The sequence below is a fragment of the Grus americana genome, chromosome 5 (assembly GCF_028858705.1).
Source record: "Grus americana isolate bGruAme1 chromosome 5, bGruAme1.mat, whole genome shotgun sequence".
NCBI lineage: Eukaryota > Metazoa > Chordata > Aves > Gruiformes > Gruidae > Grus > Grus americana.
The window spans coordinates 59,764,034-59,788,784 of NC_072856.1; the positions used below are offsets into that span (position 1 = coordinate 59,764,034).

The window sequence follows — 24,751 nt, forward strand, 5'->3', positions numbered from 1 at the left end:
CACACCTGTCTTTTGACCTCCTTACCAACTGCTATTTGCAATAGCTTGGGAATGAGGAAGAATATTCTGGGGTTTTTTTCTCCTGTTACAGCATGAGAAATCTGTGCAAAAAGAGGAAGCTTCAAATGGACAAAACACAAGGTGCTACAAAACGTACTGATACATCAGACAAAAATGCTATTGACTTTTTCAACTATTACCTCTTTCAAGAAACTGGAAAGGAAGAGGAATAGAGAATGAAATACAAAAATCAAATGCAAATAAACCAAATGCTTATGCCATGCAGCTCCAAGAAGAATCAGTTTCCTAACTCTAATACAAACAATAGCTAAACTATTTTGCAACTCTTGGGAAGCTTCTCAACCATTTCTTTGCCACACAAAAGCAAACAGAGAAAAGCTAACATAACAAACAAATATGTTTTCCAACAGCTAAGCAATTGCAATTCTCCTCTGAACTCTAGAAATCTTATATAATTTTTGGAGCCAAACTTGCATAGATTTTAATAACATTTTTTCTGGAAGGCAAATGGTCTATCTCTGTCACTCTCAAATAAAATTAAGTCTTTCTCATTTATTGTACATACACATACACCAGAGGAAGATTATTAGAAGAGACAGTATTTTATTAAATCAATACAGTTTAGGAAATGGACAAGTTTTTGGGCACACAAATGTTTTTTTGTATCTGATAATGAAACTACAATCTACAAGCCCCATTGCTTTCAATTTGAGTAGACATGTATTATTTGGTTGGGCTACCTGAAAGAGGCCGTGGCTACCTGTAGAATGGAGGAGTTAAGCACATTCACATTCATCCTCTTATGGAGGGAGCTGTGATTTGTCACCTGTGCAACATGGAGAGACTACCAAGAAAACAGACTAATTATGGTGTGTGACAAAACCTAATGTGTTTATTCAACCCATGATTTTCTGTATTAACTTTTGTTTTGAATTTTACTTTCCAAAAATGTCTTCTGAAAGAACATTTGTAGACCTCTCTTGAGGATAAGGGCTCAGGGGTCAGAGACAGTGTAATAGAAGAGAAAAAAATACTCTTCCACTGCCACAACATGCTGCAGTTTCATTGCAAATTGCTTCACACTTCCCTCTCAGAATCATAGTTCAAGTTGTTTGTTGCTGTAACTGTTGCATTTAACTGTTTAGATGTAGGTATCTGTATGTAGATGTCTACTTCAGCAAACTAGGCGAGCTCTGATGCTCAAAATCACATAGATGATAACTTGCTGAAATCAGCTATCTCCATGTTCTACTCATGGTCATATCTAGACCTCCACTGACTATAGTGGGACCAAAGACACATAATTCACAGGGTAGATACCCAAAATTTAGTCTTAGTCTCTCCATCACAACTTCCTGGATAAGTTTTATTTTCCACTTTCTAGAAACTTTTAGCTTCAGATATCTAATGCTGAAAAAGAATGTATTACATCCACAGATAAAATATCTTCTCAAATTTAGAAGTTATTATAGAAAATGTGTGCTTGCACTTGCCAGGGTTGCAAGGTGTCAGTGTCCCAGAAAGATGTTGAGGATCACTGGCTACAGTTTCCAGTCACCCTTTGAAGCTAGTTGACAACATTCTCTGCATTTTTTAAGTACACCCTCAAAGAACTGTGAAAGCAGAAGAGCAAATGATACCTCATATGTTACACTTTCAGAGGCAAGTGATTGACAAATATTAGGGATATTCTAGTGCTGTTAAACACAGTCTGCAAATCCATTCTAGAAATTTATGCCATGCACTTGGCATTGTAGACTCTCTGTAATCTAAACTTCCAATTGGAAAAAGTTTTAACCCTCCTGTAAGTTTTATCCTTAAAGACAGTTTTCTAACTATGAACTGAATTTGTATTCCTAGAATTGCAGACATGTTTAACCTCTCCCCTGCTCACTCTTGCCTAAATTCTGTGAGTTCCCATCCAGTTAGGAAATTACTTCTTGAGGCACCTTTTCCCTTTACAAAGACTCAGAACAGTTTAGAAGAGAGGAGGAATAGTTTCCCCAGGAAGAAAATATTCTAGATAGCTAATACTTAAAAGCTCCAAAGGCCTTTAAATAATGCCTGTTTTGCCGTTTGACAAAACACCCCTGACCAAAATAAAACCCCTCTATGCAAAATTTAAGAATTCAATATCAAGTTATGACCTCATTGGTCTTTATGCAAAACAGATGACAAAAAGCTTAAACATGGGTGACCTTAGTAACTGAGGAATAAAAGCCTGCCTAACTACTATCCATCCACCGATTCTACTCACACCCATACACTGATATACAATAACCTGGAGGCTTGCACTACACCCAGTTGCAAGAATCTATCTAGAAACAGAATAGGGATGTTTTGACACGCTCCTGAAAAGAACTGCCCACCCCATTATTCTGTGAAATAACAATTGCAACACAAATAGGATACAGGCACTGCTACCTGCCGCAAGGGAGGCTTTCAAATCTTTGAGGGGAAATGTTCATGAAGAAGCTGGAGATACTATGTCCAGTTCTGGCACAATTTTGTCTGCAGAACATCTGCTATTCATGATGCAGAAGGAAAAAAAACTATAGCCATTTGTAAATTTCAGGTTGTGTTCACGTGCCTAATATATTGTGAGGAAATTGGTTTGGAAAAAATGCAGGTGGTGATCTGCACCCATGCACTATAAGAGAAGATCACTGAGATTCCATATTGTCATTTAAATATCCTCTATCCTATATATGCTGTATGCCTATTTGAAATAAATGGCTTCTAGAAGTGAAAATACCACCACTCCCTTATTTTTTTTTCAAGATAGGCGTACTGAATACTTTATGTAATTTGAAAAACCGAAATGCAGAATACTAACGTATCTTAGACATGCATTTTATCAAATACTCCATGCTGAGGAAGAAACAGAGAAGAAAAAAAAAAGCCAAGAATTGCATTAATCTCTACAGATACTGAATTGCCATGCTTTGTGTCAAAGTTTGCTAGAAAAAAAAACCAAAGCACAAGTTGAAATTATTAATATTGAAAAGTCAGTCTTACCTTTTTTATAATTGGTACATATATTTAAATCAATTTCCACTGAACATTTTACTTACCATTTCCACGCCATACTTCAGCCAGATGGCAGCTTCCTTCTCCAGGCTCTTTGCAGAACTCTACTACATCGCGACAGGTTGTTTCTGGTGTAATTGGAACTTCTGTCAAAATCTGTTCATTGTTGCTCAAAAACACAGTTAATATCATCTGAAAGAAAAAAGAAAAGTAGCAGAATATTAAAAAAAGACAAGAATAAGATTATGGGTAAGATTTATGATCTCCCTGTAAATGGAAGTGTATGCTTATGGTTGGTTACCACGATCCATCAAAGTAGTTTTCACTTTCTTGTAACTTTGCCAAAGCTTTAGTCTTTTGTGTTGAATTTTTTTGACAGTGCATTGAATTGTCAATTTTTTTTTTTTAAAGCTTCAGTTGAAACAGTTCAGTTCTCTCTAAAAATAAGGCTGGGAGGGAAGGAACAAGTTTGGCTATGGTAGAGACTTGAAATCATAGCATTTAAAATCATACTTTGGCAAAGTAACCTGAGGCTTCACAGGTGGGCAACTCTTTGCATGATGGACATCATTTTTGCAAGTTGTCTAAAGACACGGTTATATTTGGTTGAATTTTAAGCCTTTGGTTAAATGGGAAATCTCAGAGTAAAAGAAAAAAAAGGAGAAAAAAAGTCATGTTTTTTTCAAGGGCTGCATTTGCCTAGTATACTTGCTAGAGCTAAAAATGTCTGAAAAGTCAGTTCTTTCTGTAGTACTCTAGTCCTAGCCCCTTGAGCTTGCTGTGTTGATCAGAGCGTACATGAAACCTTCCCACAGTGGTACTAAGCATGCTCTCTTCACTCAAAGTTACAACATCAAAAGACTACTTTTCCTCTAGTAACTGCTCCTAGCAATTCCAGTTGGAAAGTAGCCACAAAACAGAAAATAGCTTTTTTTCCCCTCCTCCCCCTTAACATTCAAGATGACTTGACACCAGGAAAAACAGAAAAGAAGAGAAAGTGGGATGAAATCTATAAAGGAAAAAGCCTAGCACTAAGGGCTAGTACTAATCTGGGTTGATGCAAACTTCTGTTCAAATTCCTTGCTCCGCCTTAAATAAATGTGTGCACAAATACATATATCCAGAGATACTCCCATCCCTCTTCAGGTTAGCAGGTGTAACTTGCTGCAAAGTTGAACACTCAAAAACGGCACACATTAACTTAATTCACCTCACCCCCTTGGTGCATATGTATTATGATATGATCATTAATAATATGGTCATTTGCTACATTCCCCCTATTAAGGGCCTCCAACTTATTCTCAATGGATTTGTTTCTTCATGGCCTTCTACTGGAAAAGCTGGAAGCAGATAGCAAACAGCTGAGGGGCCTGTAAGAAGGAAAAAGATAAAAACCATTCTACCAAGAAACAAAGTCCTAATACTATGATGCTAAAGTGATTTTTTTTCCTGCGTCAGACTGGTTGAGGACCAATAAAGGTTGTATTCAAAAGACAAGCATTCCTCTGTTACACTAAATCCTCTGAAAGATACCTGACACTAAGCTCCTGCTTAAAATTAAACACTTTCCACTTTTCTCTCTCTTTCCTATCTGAAGTCACAATACTGTTCTGTAAACTCATGGGGATGGAAGAGAGATAAAGCAATGTTTAAAAGACCAAGATATCATAGTAATAGATATCCCTAAAGAATGACAAAATTAGTAATTTTGTCTGCAAAGAAAGTTCTTTCAGATCTTTCCAGTAAGTAAAATGTTGCATCACATACTGAACCACAAAGTTTAAACCTAAATATTTAAAAGCTCTTCATTAAATAAGTGCTCTCCACTTAAACACAGTTTTGCTTCAATTTGCATAGGCAATTCTTAAAAACATTCATAACACTTATCTGTGGGACATATACATGCACCAAACTGGAGATTTGCATTAATAACAGCTAGATACTGAGCAAGAGCAGTCTATCTGCTTTAGAAGTAGGCACAGGACAACTTCCAAGAAAGCCCAGGCTTCAAGCTCTCAGTCTCCTCGTCAATTCTCCAGGCTATTTTAGTCCATGTTTCTACACTCCCTCAGCCTGCCAAGTTTGTACGCTGTATCCTGAAGTTTTCAAATAACTACACTTCAACACAAGAAGCAGTCATCCAAGGCTGTAAATACATTAGAATTCACCCCTGGGTTTCTCCAACAGCAGCATTAAAGGAAGCTACAGTAAAAGCTATAGTACAAGCTAGTAGGAAGCTATAGGATGCAGCCACAGATAATAATGAAAGTGCCTGTAACTACCTACTGTACACAGCTTACAATGTTATTTTCCCCACAGAAGAAAAGATTCAGACATAGTCTCAACATTTGGTGGCTGTGGAATCTTTTACAGAATAAATATCTGATGTGGAATCTAGTAGTGGAATTTGACCTCATATTTAAGAGGAAAGAGTCATATATGAACATAAAACAATAGGCTTAGAAGAAACCTTAAGAGGTCATCTAATGCAGTCTCTTGGCCTCAGGCAGGATCAACTATACCTACATTATTCTGCACAGATGCTTGTTCAACCTGTTCTGAAAAGCCTTTCATGATGGAAATTCCACCACTTCCCTGAACCATCCACCCCAGAAATGCAAGATTCCTGTTGCAAGAAGTTTCTTAAAGTCTAGTCAAAGCTTTCCTTGCCGCCATTTAAACCCATTAGTTCTCCTCCTAGCCACAGGGGTGATGGAAAACACGTCTTTCCCCCCTCTGCAGTTAAATTTAAGGAATATATAAGTAAATTAAGTAACTTAAATTAAATGACTCAGTTTGACAAAGAATTATTAATGTCAGTATTCTAAATACAGTTTGACCATAACACTTCATAGTAATTTCAAAACAAAACCCAAGTTTTCTAAACTTTATGAGAATGCCAAGAGACCCTAGCTGTACTGAAGTCAGAATATGATGCATACTGCTTCTCTATCATTTGTCTTAAAGACCTATTATCTTGTTATGAAAGGATAAATAGAATGGCTTAACATCATGTGGTTTTACATGGTTTCCAAGTTTTGATTTTTTTATTGCTGTAAAGATAACACTGGCCCAGAAAACTTGTTTCATGTATTCAAGATTATCTGGCTGCACTTTGCAGACAAAGCCTTGGAGGTGCGAGTCATCCCATACATCTCAGTCAATTCTCCATAAATTCAGACCTCAACCACTATATAAACTCACAGTCCCCTTTGCAAGACCAGGCCAAAATTTGCCATACCTTGAGCACACCACTTTCTTCTCTCAGCTTAGAGTGCACCAGTACTGTCTTCTCCAAAGCTAGGTGCCACTCACAATATCATCTGCTAGACAGCCCAGGGGAATGCATCTCACTAATGAGGAGGCAAGGTGCTGCAGCCAACTATTGTCATACTACTCCTCAAGCAAACTTCGTTAAGTAAGGATTTATTTTTAACAGGTTGTCTGAGTAACACCGAAGGAACTGAAACACTGTGCTGTAAAACAGATGTCCTGAAACATACACAGGAAGACTCAAAATATTGAACGTTATCAATATATTGCAGTATTAATTAGATTTTCAAGTCACGGTCATAGCTGTCCCTATTTGTAGTGGGGGTGGAATAAGAAACAGAGGTATTTCATTGTGATAAAATACAAAGAAGCATTGATAGAGCCTGGAAATTTGCTGCTGAAGAATATGAGTGGAGCATACACATGAAATACACAGTACACCCACTGCAGTAAATCAGCTTTATGAAAAAATATTCTTAGCCAAAGATTAGGACACAGGAGAACTGATAAATTCTTTGATTTCGTATTCTAAATGGATTCCTAAATAAGAAAACTGTAAAATCCCATCTTGTTAAAACCCATGTACCTTAAAATGAGATCACAAGCATTGTAGCATTTATTTGATAATCTCTCAATTCACTCACTCAAAACTTTTAATACACAGACACAATGTCACACAACAGGATCAACCCAACACTCATGAGCAAGTCACCTCAGTGCTTCTAAATCATATACTGTTTACACAACAAATACCAAGCTCCAAATCCTACACTTCTCTCCTCCTCAACCTAGACACAGATGTTACCTGTTACTCTCTTCTACCAAACCAATGGCTTTAGTCCAACTTTCATCAATTCTCATCTCTCTAACTTCCTCCCAACCTCTAGCATATCTCTTCATGGTTCAGGTCTTTTCTGTGTCAGAGAAGCTACATCAAACATGACAACCTGTCTTCAAAACTACTCTGTCATCTCACTCATTTCTCAGCTTACAGATAACCTCCTCCTAGGAGGGCCTCAGAATCAGTACACTACCCAGATCTTCTCTGCCCAACAGTTGCTTGCCGAATAGTTCATCAAGTGTTCATCTTAGTTCATCAAGTGTTCATCAATAGTTCATTTCAAGTGTTCATCTTAGTATGTTGCCTCCTCTATCTCCGTTCCCATCCCAATTCTCCTCTTCCTGTGTTAATCTAAAGGACACAATCATCCCTGCAGTTTCTCAAGGAGGTAGAAAAGAGTGCTAAATCCACAAGATTTTTATCCTCACTTACTGCGTCATCTCTTTCTACATCTGAATAATGTTACCTACAAAAATTTCAATAGGCATCGTCCATAGAGATGACACAGTTTTATCTTTCTAGACCTGATCTCTTGCTAAGGAAGCTGAAATGTTGACAATCTTCATGCTGAAAAGTGACCTCATTATTTTCCTTGAAAACCCTCCTTTGCTGTTCTAACTACAAAACACATTAGACACAAGAAAGCTGTCAATATGCTGAAAAGCGCTGCCAATCAGGCTGATAAATATTGTTTTGTCTAATTAGTCTTCTCTGTCCAGTTCATCTCATACTTCATCCCAAACCAAGATTCCAAGAGCTGTGCAGCAGAGATGCATTCATAACTTGTCTACCTCAGCAGAGATCTCACAACACCACAACTAAATGCTTTACTCACTACTATATAGAAACAAATGATCTTTCAAGAGAGTCTGATGTCCTTTGTTCTATATAAGCTTGTTCAGTCCATCCTAGAAACCACCTTGATTTCCCTACTTTAGTCTCGCAACTTCAGTTGCATTCTCCTAGTACAATGCAATTACTTGTGACTGGAATAAAACTAGACCCCCACCATAAAACCAGAAGATGGCAGCTGATTCAGCACATTGTTTTTCAGTTAAGAAATAGCCTAAAAAGCTAAAACTCCAACTGCTGAATGAAGCCTTTTCCTCACAATTTTTCTACAATCTTACTGAAAAAATAAAGCTTTTTTGATCTTCAGCTAATATCCCAAATTAAAAGAATAGATATAGATTTAATTAGAACCTCTTTAACAACAATTTTCATGGAGACAAGAAATACATCTTACTCAACTATTATCTTATGCTACCAAGACCTGAAACACTGGTGCTTGAGAAGAAATAAATTGTACCACCACACCACCACTGCCTTATGCCAGAGTTAATTTACTAACTGGGAGAGCTGATACAATAAATTTTGTAAATACAATAACACAGTCCATATAAGTACATATCTCCTGATACCCTACTCGCAGAAAATTGAATTATTTAAGCTGTCAGAAAGCAGACATGTACTATTTCAGGACATGCTGAAACACTAGAATTTAAAACAAGTCCGAGATTATTTTGTTATAGTAATAGTCATATATTGAACTAAAAAAAGAGAAATAGTGAGTTCCGGGGATGAAGATGGGAAGTTAGTCAGCTGGCTTTTTACTTTACATACAACTTGGTTTTAACTAAACCCCACACTTCCACTCAAAACGAGGGTTCATGGCAAAAATGGATCAGATGATTATTACTTTTCCTGTGTATAACCTATTTTATGTCCACAACAACAAAATAATTTAGAAAAACCACATCTATGAAAGATTAGAAGGTCATTCAAGCAGAGAACAACAGGTTAAGAAAAAAAAAAAAAAATCACATCCCAAGAAAATGAAAACCATGAATTTTTCCCTTTGTGCTATCCATTGCTCATTACCCAAATCTAGATATAGGAATGCCTACCTGGTATTAAAGGTATAGTGGATAACATCTTTTTGTGGTAATAAATTCTATCAATCTAAGAATTATCAAGCATATGATTGTGAGTTAAGAATATACTGCATATTTAATATGGCTAAATTCACACACTGCTGTTTAGTCTTATTAGATTTTTTCCTTTGCTTTTTTTTTTTCAAGCCAACCTAGACATTTCATTATGTAAAAGTAAGAAACAACAAAAAGCCCCAAAACCCTTTTCCAGCAGAAGAGTGATCAAACATTTCAAATACACAAAATGTTTATTATTAAAAGGCTAACACACAATGAACTTAAAGTATAAAGCACGTTTCTGATAGAAATGTCAACTTCATTCCTTCTGTTTTGCAGGAATTGGAAGGCGTTATCTTCTCACCATGCATTTTCCCCTAATAAAGAGTTCCAAAACATCCATTCATGATCTTGCACTTTGCCATTTCACAGCACTTAGTAGTGCCTACAACTCCAAGACAAGAACAATCAGCAAAAAAAAGACTTCATCAAAAGTAAATCTCTCTTGCACAGTAGAGACCTCAACACCTCCCAAGAAGTTTTGATAACTTTCACCCTTGATTTTGTCGACTTGGGAGTCCCAGGAGCTTGCTATATTTAAGATGCTACTACAATAGAGTTTTAACTGAAATATCCAAACCCGTATCTCACTGAAATGTCAAAGCCCCATCAATCAAATATGAACTTTGATTAACACTGAGGTTTTCAGTTACTAGAAAAACTTCAGAATGAGATGCAAGCAACATGTGAAGAATTGAAAAATCATCCCTTGTATTGAGACATACTAACATGCACAACTCTGCATGTAGAATGGTCAGAGAAAAAAGTTATCGATTATCTCATGCAAGTTTGCTTGCCTGGAATTCATGCCATCATATAAATCTTGCATCAGCTACAGCTGTAAAAATTCCGATTGCATATTTCAAGCAGTAAAGCAGAATTTTAACTGTATTTGCAGTATGAACACTGTCCTTTTTTAAGATTATAGACTTAATCAGATGAAGCTTTAAACAATTACATTTTAAAAGAAACCAGACTGTGAAATTATAACAACAAAACTGTTTTAATTAAAGCCATCTAAAGATACATTGACTCATGTCATGAGTATTTCTTTATACTGTTGAGATTTCAGAACAAACAAATCCCAAATAAATCTCTGATGTTGATTACTAAGTGTAAGCCCCAGAAAAACAGTAATAAGATTAAAACATTTCACTTCCTTATATTAAAAAGAAACATTTAAAGTCCATCTAATAAACATGTTATTCACCAGCATGCTTTGTTCCAATAATTATTTACTTCAGAGCTGTTATTTTTTAAAATAGATCTGTTGAAGAATTTCTTGCAATATATTTACAAGTCTTATTTCAAATAAGAGTATCAAGACATACAGCAAATTTATTATCGATTACTCCGTTTTTCATCAGGAGCTTTCCTTCAACATCTGTTCCTCTTACCCATATATGGGGTGAGAAATTACTGCATTCCATTTCCATATTTCTCAACATATTTCCTCACATCCTCCTCTCATCCAAGCTGTACAAACTTTGAGTTCAGGTCAAAATTTAAAGTCCAGTGATGCCTTTGACTATATTAGTAAAATTCACAAAGGTAGTGCAACCAACAGGCTTCAGTTTGCAAAGAATTAAAAAATGAGTAAAGTTTTCTGCCAAAATGCAGACTTGTGAAACCAGTATCATGTTTCTTACTACACTTTCAAATCCAAATCCAACTCCCTCCATGTGGCCTGCAAAAGAATTCACAAAATTGGGAGCAAGTCTCAGACATGAAAAATCTATAGCATTCAGCTATGGGCTACCAACAAACATTAAAACCATAGATTTCACTATTGATAAGCATTTACAAGGTTACTCAAAAATACCAACAATATTACTCTTGGATAACATTTGCAATTTTGATCAAATCTTAAAATTTCATGTTGCTTAAATGTGTTTTAACTATACTTATCTCACAAAAGCATTTTTCTGCATAAGCTCATACACTAGTTGCAGTAACTTGTACTGAAAGAAAAAAAAAAAGATCCACCTTGAGATCAACCTTCATCAGGCTCTGCACAAGCCAACCTCGATATAGAAAACATAACCAGGAGAAAAAAACCAGTCATGTCAGATAATAGTTGTACCAATAGACTTAGTGATGTGGTATAAAATTGCTTTAAAAAATAACTTTAAAAAAAGAAAGTCTAACTCCTCTTACAGAAATGTGGAAGCATGGCATTAAAAGAAATCTTTAAAGAAGATTTTCCTATATTTTTATAAGGTTTCCATGTATGCAATGGCTTAAATAACTGTCAAAACCCACAGATATTTCCTCCCAGGACTTTCAGGACTATTGACTTTGCTCTCTTCCGCAAATGAGCTTTCATATGTGACGGCAGGTGTTCAACAGGATTCAGACTACTTCAAAAACCTACACCTACTCGATATTTATTTGCTGAAGCAATACTTATGACACTTTCTTGCTCTTTGTTACTGAAAGATAACAAGCTACAGCATCAGTTGTAGATCTGGAATTTGAAGCCTCTTACCCTTTCAGTGGCAGGCTTTTTGTAGGGCAGAGAAACAAGACAACATTTTTGCTGGAGGAAGGAAATGGCAACTATCATCATGTACTTAAATATATTCAACTAAGCAAGATAGATCTACAGATTATTAAATCAAAGGTATTGTAGTAGTTAATTGAAAGACTTCCAGAGCTCTAGGAAAACAATACCTAATAAAAACAATAGTAACTAAAAGTTCACTTATATAAACAACACAAGCAACCCACAGACTCAAATGGGTGTTCTACACGTTGTGAGGAGTAAGATATGAATAGGGCTAAAAAAACCAACTGACCTAACAAACGTTAAGTTTCTAGCACCTGCCTAAGACAGAAGAGTAACACGATAATTTAGATATTATAATCCTATACCAGATTTTAGACTATACTTTGTTATGTTAGAAGTCACAGTCAATCCATGGTACTAAACCACTGCCAGCTCTCCAGATATTATCTTTATAGAAGCTGTTTGTTGTCACAACAGTGGAATGCCTTCTTTTAGATTCAAATGGTTCTGTTAAAAGCAAGCAGGAGCCGAGATTTAGATAAATTAGTTTAAAAGATGGGCAGTAAACATGTGGCTACAGAAGGGAAAATGGGTATAACTGAAAAGGGATAAGTTAAAAGCACAAAAGAGTTTGCATTACAATTAAAACTATTAATTTAAAAGGAAATTGTCCAAGTGCAATATTTAACGTCATTAGCTAAAAGAACACAGCCTGTAGTTACAGAAATCTATAAAACATGCCTCTTGTGATGTTTTCTAGTAGAAAATGTACCTTGGCACTTGCTACAGAATGAGTTCAACATCCCTGCATCGTATTATCTGTTGGCTTGATTCCTAAATTGCTACATCTGGAGAAACAGCAAGAGATCTTGTTGTTGCTCCTTGATGCAAGTAATTCTACCAAAGGACTATCAAGACGCTAGTTACTGTGTAAGAGACTTTAGAACACAGGGATAATTCTAGGTGTACCGACGAGTTCTTGCTGAGCACATTTCTCCATTAGGCAACATACATTACAAATGGAGATATTTTTATTCTTTCCTGAACAAGGCTCTGGAATTTTGTTTTATTCTACTGTTTAAAAGGCCACGGGCCATATTCATGATATACACAACTATTACTAAAAGAAGGAAGTTGGAGACTCTTCTTGAAAGACTCTCTGCTTTAATCAATTGATGCTGGATTTCCTAAACCCCTTAACAAGGTTCATGACAACGCAATACACAAAAGTAAATATTCTCACCTTGCAAGCTAGTATTCTCTGATTTGTTATAGGACTATCACAAATGACACTGCCATCTATCAACCAAGAACAGAAGATTGATCTTCAAATCAAGCAGTTCTGAAGAAGTCCCAGAGTTTTTCTGACATTTGCTGGCTTCATTAAGGATACTCTTTTTTATCTTTTAGAATATATTTTGTCTGTGAATCTCAGGATGACAAACCTCATCTAGTACTGCCTGCCTAATTTCAAGGAGATTTATCTAAAGCACCTTGAAAAAAACACTAAAAATCAGTAGGCGTAGCAATTTTGTGCTGATTATTAAATAAAGGAATTGCTAATCTATTTAAGAAACTAGCAAACATGCTTGCTATAACTAAATATTTTAGTAATTGTTTAAGCCTATTAATATGAGAATTCCTTAAATAATGGATTCTTGCCAAACTCTTTTCAGAAAACTGCATCAGATGTTGCATTTGCAAATCCATGGAACACTAGTAATATGCAGGAAAAGTCAGAAGTTCAGGGGACTGCAAGACTCCATATCAAAACAATAGCTACATTGGTGCAATCATCTTCCCTTAGAGTTCATTTGTCCATAAACTCTGACAGCTCTATTTTGATTAAATATAAACACGATGTCCATATTTCTACTATTCTTCACATCTCCAACCCAGGGTCCTCTAAACCAAATGGTTCAGAGAGTTAAGGGGGAACCCCCAGTACAGGGTCAGGTGTGGCCCCACAGCCCCCAGACAAAAGGAGGGAGGAATCACTGTGGCACTACAACTGCAGCTTATCGTACAAGATCACAAATACAACTTAGTGCTAATGTTCAGAGGTCTAAATCTTTTCATATCTGTCAAGGTAACCAGCACATCACGCATCAAATGCATGACAAGCTTGAAACAACTGTCCTAAAATATTAACTGCCCATTTCATCAGCTGCTGAGATATGAGTAATATGTTAAACAATACGATTAAATATTTTACTTTCCAAATCATTATGGATGACATGTTGCTGAAGAACAACACAACGTTAGTACTGTAAAATTTGCAGAAAACTCAGGTGAACTGGTAGTAAATTAAAGACAAAACTAAATGAATCCAAGATGACTCAGCTTCAGAGATCATTTTATTACATAAGAATCTCAGCCTTCCAGTCAGGGAAAAGAAAAAAAAAAAGTTGTGTTCACCAAAAGGAAAGGTTAAAAAAAAAATCACACACAAACACGAACCAAAAAAACCATACACCACACACACAAAACCCCCTAAACCACCAAACCCTACAAAACAGGACACCCCCTCAAAGCCTCAAGAACTAAATGACAGATTAAAAACCCCCAAAATTTAGTATTTTACTTTTATTGGGTAGGGGAGAAGTCCTGTTCAAGGTTTTTGCATATTGAGATTAGCAATACTGTAATTTCCTTTGCAAGAAAGCTCATTCTGACAACACAAGGCAAAGCTGAAGAGCAGGGTTAAGCATGAGGCTTTGGGTTAGTTTTCCTGAAAGACAACTTAGTCTTCAAAATCCACATGAAACAAAAGTGTCCCACAGACTTTGTATCACAGAACTGAGTGTTCTCAAATTATTAAAAATATTTTGGCCCAGGCTAAGAAAAGGGAGGTGCTAATGTTTCTACGGTCTTTGTTCGACCTTGTCAACAGCTACAGCAAAGTCATCCAAAATCCACTAAATTCCAGAAAAGCCTGACCTACCTACTGAGCTGAAAATAATCTCATCAAAAAAGTATAGGATACAAAGACAGATGTTTGTGTCTTTTCATCTACAACTTTTCAACAGAACAAAACAAGGCAAACCCACAAAACAACTAACACAGTATTTTTACTGAAGACATTGTGCTTTTTGTCAATTACTAACGGTGATTTGCAGCACCAAACAGCACTTTTTCATTTTACAACAAGGAAATCTACAAACACACACCCATATGTAACATTGCAACTGGAATCAGCACTACTCTTTCCTTTTATTTTCAACAGAGCAAAACAAGAAGGGACTGCCACAGCTTTCTCCCACTGAGCGGAAAGTATTAACAAAATACTGATTGTTTAGTGTATTGCTTTCAGGGAATACCAACCATTCAAACTTAGATGTAATGTTATCTGGCTTGGCAAAAATAGAAAAAGTGAAAAGTGAATATATCCTTTGGGATTCAACAGATAATCTGCAGAGTTTTCCTTCCATCAAAGTAGAAATTGGACATAACAGAAAATAAGTCTTTCCAGTGCGTTTTTAAATGGCAGGTTTAAAAATTAAAAAGCTGCTCTGTTTTACATTCACATCTCCACTTTGGCTGAATCAAAACCAATAAATAATAATAATTTTAAAAATCAAATAACTTATGCAAGGTAAAATTAAAAATTGTAGACATTTCATATACAGAAGAAACCCATATAAGGCAATAATCTCTGATCTTCAAGTAAAAATCCCACATACACACAATCTAACCTATTATAAATATACGCTGTTCAGTTTTACAAAAAGAAATCTCAAAATGCTTAATTTTACCACAAATAAACAAAAACCAAAGTAATCCCACCTTCTTTTTTATAATTCTGTCCTTTGTCCAGTTTTTAGAGTTAAGTCCAGTCTTTTCTGGTAGCCAAGATTTCTCTTTTGATGTTTTTATAATATTCTGAAGAACCATCCTCAAAATATTCTTCATGTAGACAGTTGTAAATAGTAGTGAATATAAAAATATTGTGTAGAGCTAAAACCTAAGAACAGTTTCTGTGTAAGAACTACAGTGAAAAACTACTTAAATGGAGTATTTTTGGTCTACTAGCATACGAATTCAAGCAGTAATGACGAGCAGTGATAAGATGTTCTAAAGAAACAAGACAGGCCACAGCTGTGACAGGAACAAGATAGGCTAGATCAAGTTTCACCTAATTAGGCAAGGTTGCAGTAGGGGAGTTCTGCTATCCTCTCGTTGTGCAATAGTAATCTTTGTTTGCTATTATTATAACGACAAACAGTAAGATTCATGTTAAATAAATTTACATATAAGGCTCTGACTGTCTCAGAAGAGCCAGAAGTGATCTTCCTGTTGAAGGGGGCAATGATATGGAGCAGAAGTTCCAAGAGCAAATGATCCTAACAACTATCAAAAGACATTTCCATGACACATTTTCTTAAATCAGGAAAGTCTTTTAGAAAGACCAACCAGCTTAAAAACAAAGCAAACAACAACAAATCCACCATGTATTTATGCCTAAAAATACTATAGCTCAAGCACTACCCCATTCTTGGCAAAGTCTATCTTCTTGCTGGATGTAATTCAAGCAGCAGAGAATATAAAACAGTGAACTATGTTTCTGATTGCCTCTTCATGTCAAGGGACAGCAAATGTTTATCATCATTCCTGTCAACGCTATACAGGATCCAGAATGGGGAACAGAGAGATGGCACCAACAGTGCACTCAGCTCTTACTCTACAGTTGCAGGAGCAAAGCATATTCTCTAGCCTGATCCATTCCCCTAATAGAGAAAATGGAGAGAAAGAGTGAGCAAGTGACCCAAGGATGTTAAAAAAAAACAAAAAACAAAAAACAAAAACCAAAAAGAAATCCAACCCATACTATGAAAAACCAACAGAATTTGAACAACCCACTTCTTAAAACAGAGCTATGAGCTACATTTTCTGTGTAGCACCTTACATATTAACTGCAGGAAGAGAAAAGTAAGAGGTTCTCAGCTGCATATGTGATCCACAGAATTGTTACATTACCCTTCTCTACAAGCAGCGGCAGAGAAGAAAAAGTTAGTAAGATACTGTATTTAGCCTGCTCCAACATTCAGAAATAGTACTACTGTCCTCCCTTAAAGCATTTTGATGGTAACAAAAACATTCTGATCCCATGCAGTATTCTTTCCTCCTCAGCAAACATGTATCACGTCGAGAGGTTTATTGAAAATATGACTGGTAGAATCATTTCAGATTCATAAAATGCTGCAACTTAAGAAAATTAACCTGTTAGTAACTGAGAACATTTTAAATAGATGAGAAAGTGGAGGATATTTCTTAAAAGGGAAGGGTTGTTTTGCTTTTGGAAGCATGGAAAAATCTAATCTGGTTGTTCTCCAAAACCAGATTGTATCTTTATCTGTCAGAAAAACAAACTGTATCACATGAATAAATATTTGAGAGAAAAATCTGGGCCTAAATTAACACATATTCTACCACTCTTCCAACTATGGCTACTGGCTGAATTCTTCCAAACAAATCCCCCAAACTTATAAGCCTTACTTGCAACAGAAAGGCATGACATACACGTGCAGACCAGAAGTATATGGGATGGTCTAACTCTAAAGCCTGCCATCTCTATTAGATAACTGGGTTCTTTCAGAAGAATATGAATTAAAATATACATATATGTCACTGAACTCCCCTTTTATCCTGCCATCCTCCCTTCTGAAATAACTAAAAACACCTGTCTGCAGTTTGTTAAATCAGATAAATAATAAAACCAATACAAGCACAGTGTAGCTCCTTACTTTCTCTCATGTAGTCCATAGATGTATCATCTCCATATTGAGTATCTGATCCTATGCAGTTATTTGGCTAACTGATTTATAAGTGTTACTGTTAGGTAGGTAAATATAAGTCTAGGATATATGTAGGGAGATAAGGACACCACAGTCTATGGTTGCTTAATGTATTAACAGCCTCAAAATCCTAAATTAAAGAAACAAGGGGATTTTCCTCCAAAAAATGTAAAGAGGTTTTGAATATTCTAAATTAAAGAGGTGAGGTACAAGCAGTATTTCATAGACATCAGTTATGATCCTACATTAAATGTAAAAACCATGTAAGATCTAAGAGGACATGCCCTGTGTGACAAAGCTCATATTCAGCAAAAATATATATCTGCAGATTATGTAAATCACTCAGAAGGAAAGTACACGCAGTCTGTGATCCTGCTAAAACATTTTAACACGAAGACACTCATGACCTCTTAAAATCACATGGAATGATGTAGGAAAAAGAATATAAAGTAAAACTGAATTTGTAATTCCCTAAAATGTACACAACTTTACATCAAATATCTACACAAAATGGAAAATTACTTAACATAAGGCTATAGATTAAAATTGGTGGACGTGAGCAACTAAGAATACACAGAGAAGTAATGTATAGGTATAAAGAAAAGCAAGAGTTCAGAAGGAATAAAATACAACACTGCATGCAGGGCATCACTAGCTTTAAATTGAGGCTTATTTGTTTTAATAACTTTTGTTCCACTTTGCCACCCTCCCTTCCCCTCTCACTATTTTCACTTCTTTCTTCCTGCTATATAAGCTGTATTATAAATACCTAATATGCAGATGTACAATGTAGTTAGGCATGTTCAAAATAAATAAAAATGTGTACAATTGCACAGAGCCCCTCTAAGCTAAGCTTTTCCACATTCATGGAAAATTAATTTAAACTGACACTATAAGATTACTTCCAGATGAAAACTAACTTATTAGAATTTGCATACAAGATAAAGATTTTAAAAAAAAACAAACTTGTTTGCTTTCTATATATTCTCTTTCAGTTTCTCCAGTAGGATCAAATCAAAACCCCACGGATCATACTGGTAAAAGTTAAAAAAACCCCAAATAACCAAACAAAAAAAACCCAAAAAACAACCAACCACCCACCAACTACAACATCATTTTTTTCACAGGCCATTGTAAACTAATAATACTTAATGAGACAGATATCTAGGTTTACTTACCACTTAGGTAAACTCACAGCTAAGTTTACGTACTTCTTAAATCTATTTTATTGAGGTGAATAACATGTAAAACACGTGATGTTCTATTACACTAACAACTGTATGCTCAATGACCTATGCAGAGTATGATTTGTAGCGAGTGTGTTTCTTTTTTCCAATCAAAGGGTAAAGAAAATAAAAGTGAAAAAGAATTTGATTTAAACCCATCAAATACATACATTCAAACATATGCATTCAAAACAAACTGTGCTTAGCATGCTCTTTGCCAGGGGCGAGGGGGGGGTGCGTGTATGGAAGGGATTTTACCAACTGCTCTCCAAGTGATGTCAGAAACACAATAGCATCCCTAGGTCCCCAGCATATCAAACTGTTTATTCCAGTATGACTACAGACACTAATACATAAAACTATATATAGTTACATGAAAACATTCATATTTTTACATTCTTTCACATATTTCAAGACATCTTTTCTCACAAGAATACTGCAGTACTGAACAAAACAAGGAGGATGACTGAATGACTTAGGTCCCCACTTCAGGTGGGGAAAGGAAGACAGAAGGTTTAATGAAGAAATTCAGACACAATCAGAACACTCTCATACCTGAGCACTGGAAGAAAAGAGGCTATTGAGACCTCATTGCTTGACAAATTCCTGTATCATTTGTAAGGTAATAAGAAAAAGCTGACCAAAAGCTTTTTCCTGCCTCCGAAAAGATACAGGCAACTACATGCCCACTCCAGATCAAGCTTACTTGTAATTTTCTGCCAATGCTTCTCAGTTCTTCATAATTCAGAGAGTCAACTGAGCAGTATTTGGTAGCTTCAGACAACTGGAGGAAGGGAGCAGCAGTAAATGGGTGTAATCCAGTAATGCCCAACAAAGATTTGTTAGGCTGAATGTTATAAAACACCTAGAAACACAAAACTATCATATTAGAAACACTGTATAGTAAATCCTCTGAGTCAGTGTGTCTTTTATGTCCCTTAAAGTGTTCTTCCAGACCATAATTTTGTACCGTAAATACAAAAAATCCACTATAAAAAGGATATCAAAGTCCTCAACGCTGGTAAATGTGAATCAAATTCAAAAGTTCTTGATGTTTAGCTAAAAATGAGCAAAAGCACAGTAGTTAATACATAAATTAAGTTATTCTAATATAAGTATTTGAGTTAGACTCCAAAAATCACACTGTGGTAAACAGAGCAGTTTATAATTCACTGTTTAATAGTGACATAAATCTCCTTCACCACTTTACCTCCTATCAGTGCTACAAAAACAAATACTACTGCTCTCCAGCATCTGGGGGAAAAAAAAGAAAAAAGTAAAAATAAAGTGCTGCAGCCAGGAATTTGGCAGGAGAGGCATTGCAAGCAACAGACTTGAAACTGATTTGTTTCAATGTAAAGCTTGGATTTTTATAGCATATTCCCATATCCAACAAGCTCTTGCTGAAGTGGTGATAAATGACAATAAAATGGTAAATATACTGCACTGTTAGTACACCAAGAATCTAGTCAGGAAAAGGACTGAAAAGACTTTCAAGAGACATAGGCTAGAATAGACACCAATTCATGTGATATGGTTTTACAATAATTGCATTGATCCTGACATAATTGAGAAGTGTAAAGGAGGTCAACCATTATGGAACTTTTTTCCACTCTCTGAAGTACATGATTCAGACTTGCTGCTAAAGTTTTCTGAAATGTAGATAACTTGGGACAATAAAGCAGTACATAAGGAAATTAAGCATCAGGCACGCTGAGACATTCAGAACTGCATGCAGAGATGAAGCTGCATAGAGAGAAGAGTTTCATAGTTTATTTTTATAAGACACTGGTTCAAGAATTCAATAATCTCCCAAAGTGTACATACAGTCTGTTTGGAGCCTGAATAGTAATTAACCCATTCGTTAGCCTGCAGAATCATCCAAAATTTCACTTTCAAGAACTTGCTGGTTTTAAATACACAGCAGGAAAATCTAACCACTTCTCTGTCGATGTATCCGAATAGCAACTTTAACACTAAGAACCCTGTTTGACTAAGTATGTATTTGACTAAGCTAAGTCTCTAACATATCCATATACTATAAAAATTATCTTATAGGATTTGTAAGAAATGGCTGTCAGTTCACAGATGCTAGTACTTTCTCAGATGCCCAAATAATAAGTTAGCTGTCAGTGGTTAACTTACAGTTTCAGGCAAGTAATCACTAGTTGAACTATTTAAACTTATTAGAGATACTAATGCTGCCCACATCATCACACAGTATATGCTCTGGCTATCACATTCTTCTCTCTACAAAATGCTAACAGCCTGCCAACCATTTTACAAACATCAACTGACAATCAATGTTTTGAATTTAAGTAATTTGAAAATCTGTACCTTTGACTAGATAGGATAGGTTCAGGTTAGGTTTTGACCAACACACTGGCTAAGATTTTAAAAGATAGCCAGATATAATTTCTGAAGCCCCCTTTTTTTTTTTTTAAAAGTAGTAAGCATAGGGGGAGGAGGAGGTAGAAAAAAAGAGGTGGAATCATCTCCAGAACAGGAGTAAGAATGCCAACAGGTGCAGCACTGTCTTGAATGATAAATTAGACAAATTGCATTAGGAAACAGGATTAGAAAAGGATTTTTTGATGCAAACATGCATTCAAAGTATGTCTCCTCAACTTAAACGGTACCTGTTATTCTAAACTAAGACTTAACCCAGCTGCTTTGAGAAATTAAAAAAAAATATTTATATGCAGATAAACCTGTAATTAATGGCTATGGTAAACTTTGCTAGTCTCAAACCACCCTATTTCTTTTCCTTTAATTATCAGAAAGCAATGTAGGCAATACTTTTCTCTACATATTAACAACGCAGCCCTGTCTACTGCTTTTTTCATCTAACACTAACTCTCAACAATTCTCAGCTATTCACCTTAGTAGGTCTGGACAGATACATTCTGGTTTTTAGGAGAATGAGGTTTGCTGGTTTCGAAGTATCAAAAATGGGCTGCCAGGAGAGTAGAACACAGAATTAATTCAGATGCTAGTCAATGCACTGTGCTTATGTGCATGAGGTCAACCCACAGGATTTGGGATTGGAGAAATTCTCCTAGATCAGTCCGGCAGAGACCTTGGGCACCGCACTGTTTTCTTGTTTTGATTTCAGAGAGCAGGGAAGTTACTCTTCTTTGCCGCTTGAGACACGGATTACATACCAAAATCACCTAGATATATTTCACCATATTCATTTACCACCATGGAGTTGTTTCAGGCTGAAAAATGCCAACAAACTAAACTGATAAAAATGATTACATCCTTCCTGCAATCCACACATTTCTCCCCTTTCTTGTGCTGGTTCCAATGCTTATCTGACACTGCATCGAGCTGGTTTCAGTGTGCTCAGCTGGCAGAAAAGTATCCTGGGGAAAGAAGAAAAAAAAAAGAAAGAAAAAAAGGGCAAACAATTTCCTGCTGAGTTCACATACTGAAACAGCTCAGCACAGAATTAGAGAAATACCAGAGCTAATAGAAGAGAGGGGGGAGCAGGGAGGCAGGACTACAGCAGCCCCTGCAGTTACATCAACTTCACCTACACAAAACTGAAGCCCCAGTTTCCCCCATTCTCAATTTATAAACTATAGTTTAGTCATGTGAAAGCTGAAATCCATTTGTCAAACTTAAAGTAGACATAAGGATAAATAGGTGAAATAGAGCATCTGCAACATATGCAAGTTGAGATTAGATTGCTTCCTGCTGAAGTTGGAATTCCTTAAATAAAATACTCGTTTTATAGCCAGTCTCCTCACACATAAATAGAATTCTGCAGCTAAGCAAAGCAATGAATTGGAAACTAAAAAAATCTTAATTGTACTTCCACTACTGAAGAACTAGGCTGAAATACACTATGAATCTTAGAGGATAAGGAAATAATGGGCAGCAATCAGAAGGAATGTAATACTGCAAAGCATGAGGGGAAAAAATGGCAGCAGACTAGCAACTGCCACTTAAGTTTTATTATTTTTCCTTTTTTGGTCCCAACTTCATATTTGTTTCTCAAGATTTCCTCAAAGACCACACATTTTACCAAAAAACCAATATCCCTTACTTTCTCCTGTTTCAGGGAAAATGTAAAATGTTACTGGATATCCAATAAAGATGTGAAAACTGGTGAAACCATAACTTATCTCTGAAGTAACAATGTTAACTGCACTGCAGAGAGCTTTAGTTTCATCTCACTGTTCCACTCACCTGCTAAATACCTAGAGAACAAAATTCAAAATATATTGCCTGGGGTACAGCTCCACAATAAACTAAACTGAATGAACAAAAATACTGAAAGGGAGAGATTCCACTTCCCTATCCCCTTCTTTGTTATCAATCTCAGCCAAGCAATCTTCTCCCTCCTCTACCAACATGGACAATACAATAGTTATAACGTAAGCTGATTTAATGCACTAGCCTAGGAAAATATACATATATATGTGTGTACATATATATCTTCAGCATTCTTTGGATACAACTATTTTTTACATTTTTAGTGACCTGGATCAGTTTACTCAGACAAGCACAGTGCAGTCCATTCAAAGCAATTGGTGGGAATGAGCAGCAAGGAAGAGGAAACAGCCTCTTCCACCAGCCACAGGAAATGGTTAACCCAGCTCGTCCCTATTGTGAAACCTCAGGCCTGAAAGGAATTCAGGTGCTCCAACATCCTACTGCACCACTACTGCGCTCTCCGATATGAGCAAGATTACATGTACTAGCTTCTAAACACAATTTAAGAAAATGGATAGAGTGACCTAAAATCTAGGTAAAGTCACTGAAAATTCTGTTCAAAACAATTCTTTTCCTCAACTAAGCAGTTCATATTCTTGCTTGTCCTTTGAGTTATTATAGAATTTATGCTTTGTCCTCTTGGTAGCACTGTTGCTTTTGACAGACAAATCTACTTCTGAAGGATGATGTCTATTATTGCACAATGTAATTCTGTTATTGTCTGTCATAAAAAAATCACTTTCAGAAGCTCAAAACATTGAATACATTCCACGGATATATTGCCTGATATATTAGAGATTATTACATGCTTGCAAGTTTAATTCATTCTAATGACAGATTTCCAAACTACCAGAAAAGCGTACCAACCTAAAGTATTAAAATTAATATTTTATAATATTTATTTACTTTAAAATCTTATAGTTTAAGAATCAGTGAGACCCACTGATGGAAAAGCAGTTCATAAAAGAAGTGAAGAAAGATTTTAAAGATATTTGAAATCACCTAATAAGTATCATTTTCCAATTTAAGAAAAACAAAATAAGATCTTGCTTTGCTGGGGTCTGACACAAGCCCAAGAATGAATCTCCTATATCCCGGCTAGTATATTCAGTTAGAGTTGAAGTATTTTGAGCTATCCTGTGCTAGTAATTAATGTATGGTAATATTAAGCTTTTAATTTAGACAAACATATAAGACTTGTAAATTCCAACAGTGACTCATGATGGAGAGGGAGCAAGACACCTTCTCCCCCCTGCCGATTAGGCAATAATTTGTTTGCTTCTTCAAACCTCCATTCTCGACAATTATTTTTTATTTCTGAAGCTGCCTCCAGCTTTTAAGCACAGAAAAAATAGATCTAAAAACCACTGAATGTTTAAAAAGATAATAAATGCAAGCTTTGATTTTAATACCAAGCATTAGACTGCAAATTCTTCAAAAAAGGTACTGTCTTTATTCTCCGTATGGACAACTCTTAGCATAATGGCGGCTGTTCCACAGCTGTATGTGATCTTAAGAAAAACAAAAGAATAAGCTAGAAATTTTTTTATAATATGGTAAAGAGGACTATATTACACATCAAACTGGAATTTATTAGATTAACATAACTCAATCCAGTGGAATGGAATTTTGTTGTCCAATAACTACCTATTCTCTCTAAAGACTACAGCGGGCAACAATCTCATCTATGTTAATCTATGAAGAGAAATTAATAGAGAATATCTTTTCCCTCAATTTTCTCATATGCTTCATTAGAATCCACATGTGTATATTAAACATATTTAAATATTCCATTAACAGAGTAGCCTATGAATACTACTTTTCGTTGAGATGGTGAAGCT

General features: G+C 35.8%; 1 protein-coding gene across 8 annotated transcripts in view; it reads right to left on the reverse strand.

Moving 5' to 3' along the window:
• The window catches only part of PPP1R13B (protein phosphatase 1 regulatory subunit 13B), a 72,869-nt gene that overhangs the window by 42,998 nt on the left and 5,120 nt on the right, over window positions 1-24,751 (reverse strand). For 4 of the 8 annotated variants that reach the window (XM_054827406.1, XM_054827405.1, XM_054827410.1 and 1 more), the window contains exon 2: window positions 3,096-3,243. In XM_054827406.1, the coding sequence (XP_054683381.1) occupies window positions 3,096-3,243 (148 nt within the window). Of the gene's footprint in view, window positions 1-3,095; window positions 3,244-15,451; window positions 15,722-24,751 lie in introns of those variants that run through there. The other 4 variants (XM_054827407.1, XM_054827408.1, XM_054827402.1 and 1 more) reach the window with 4 other exon arrangements.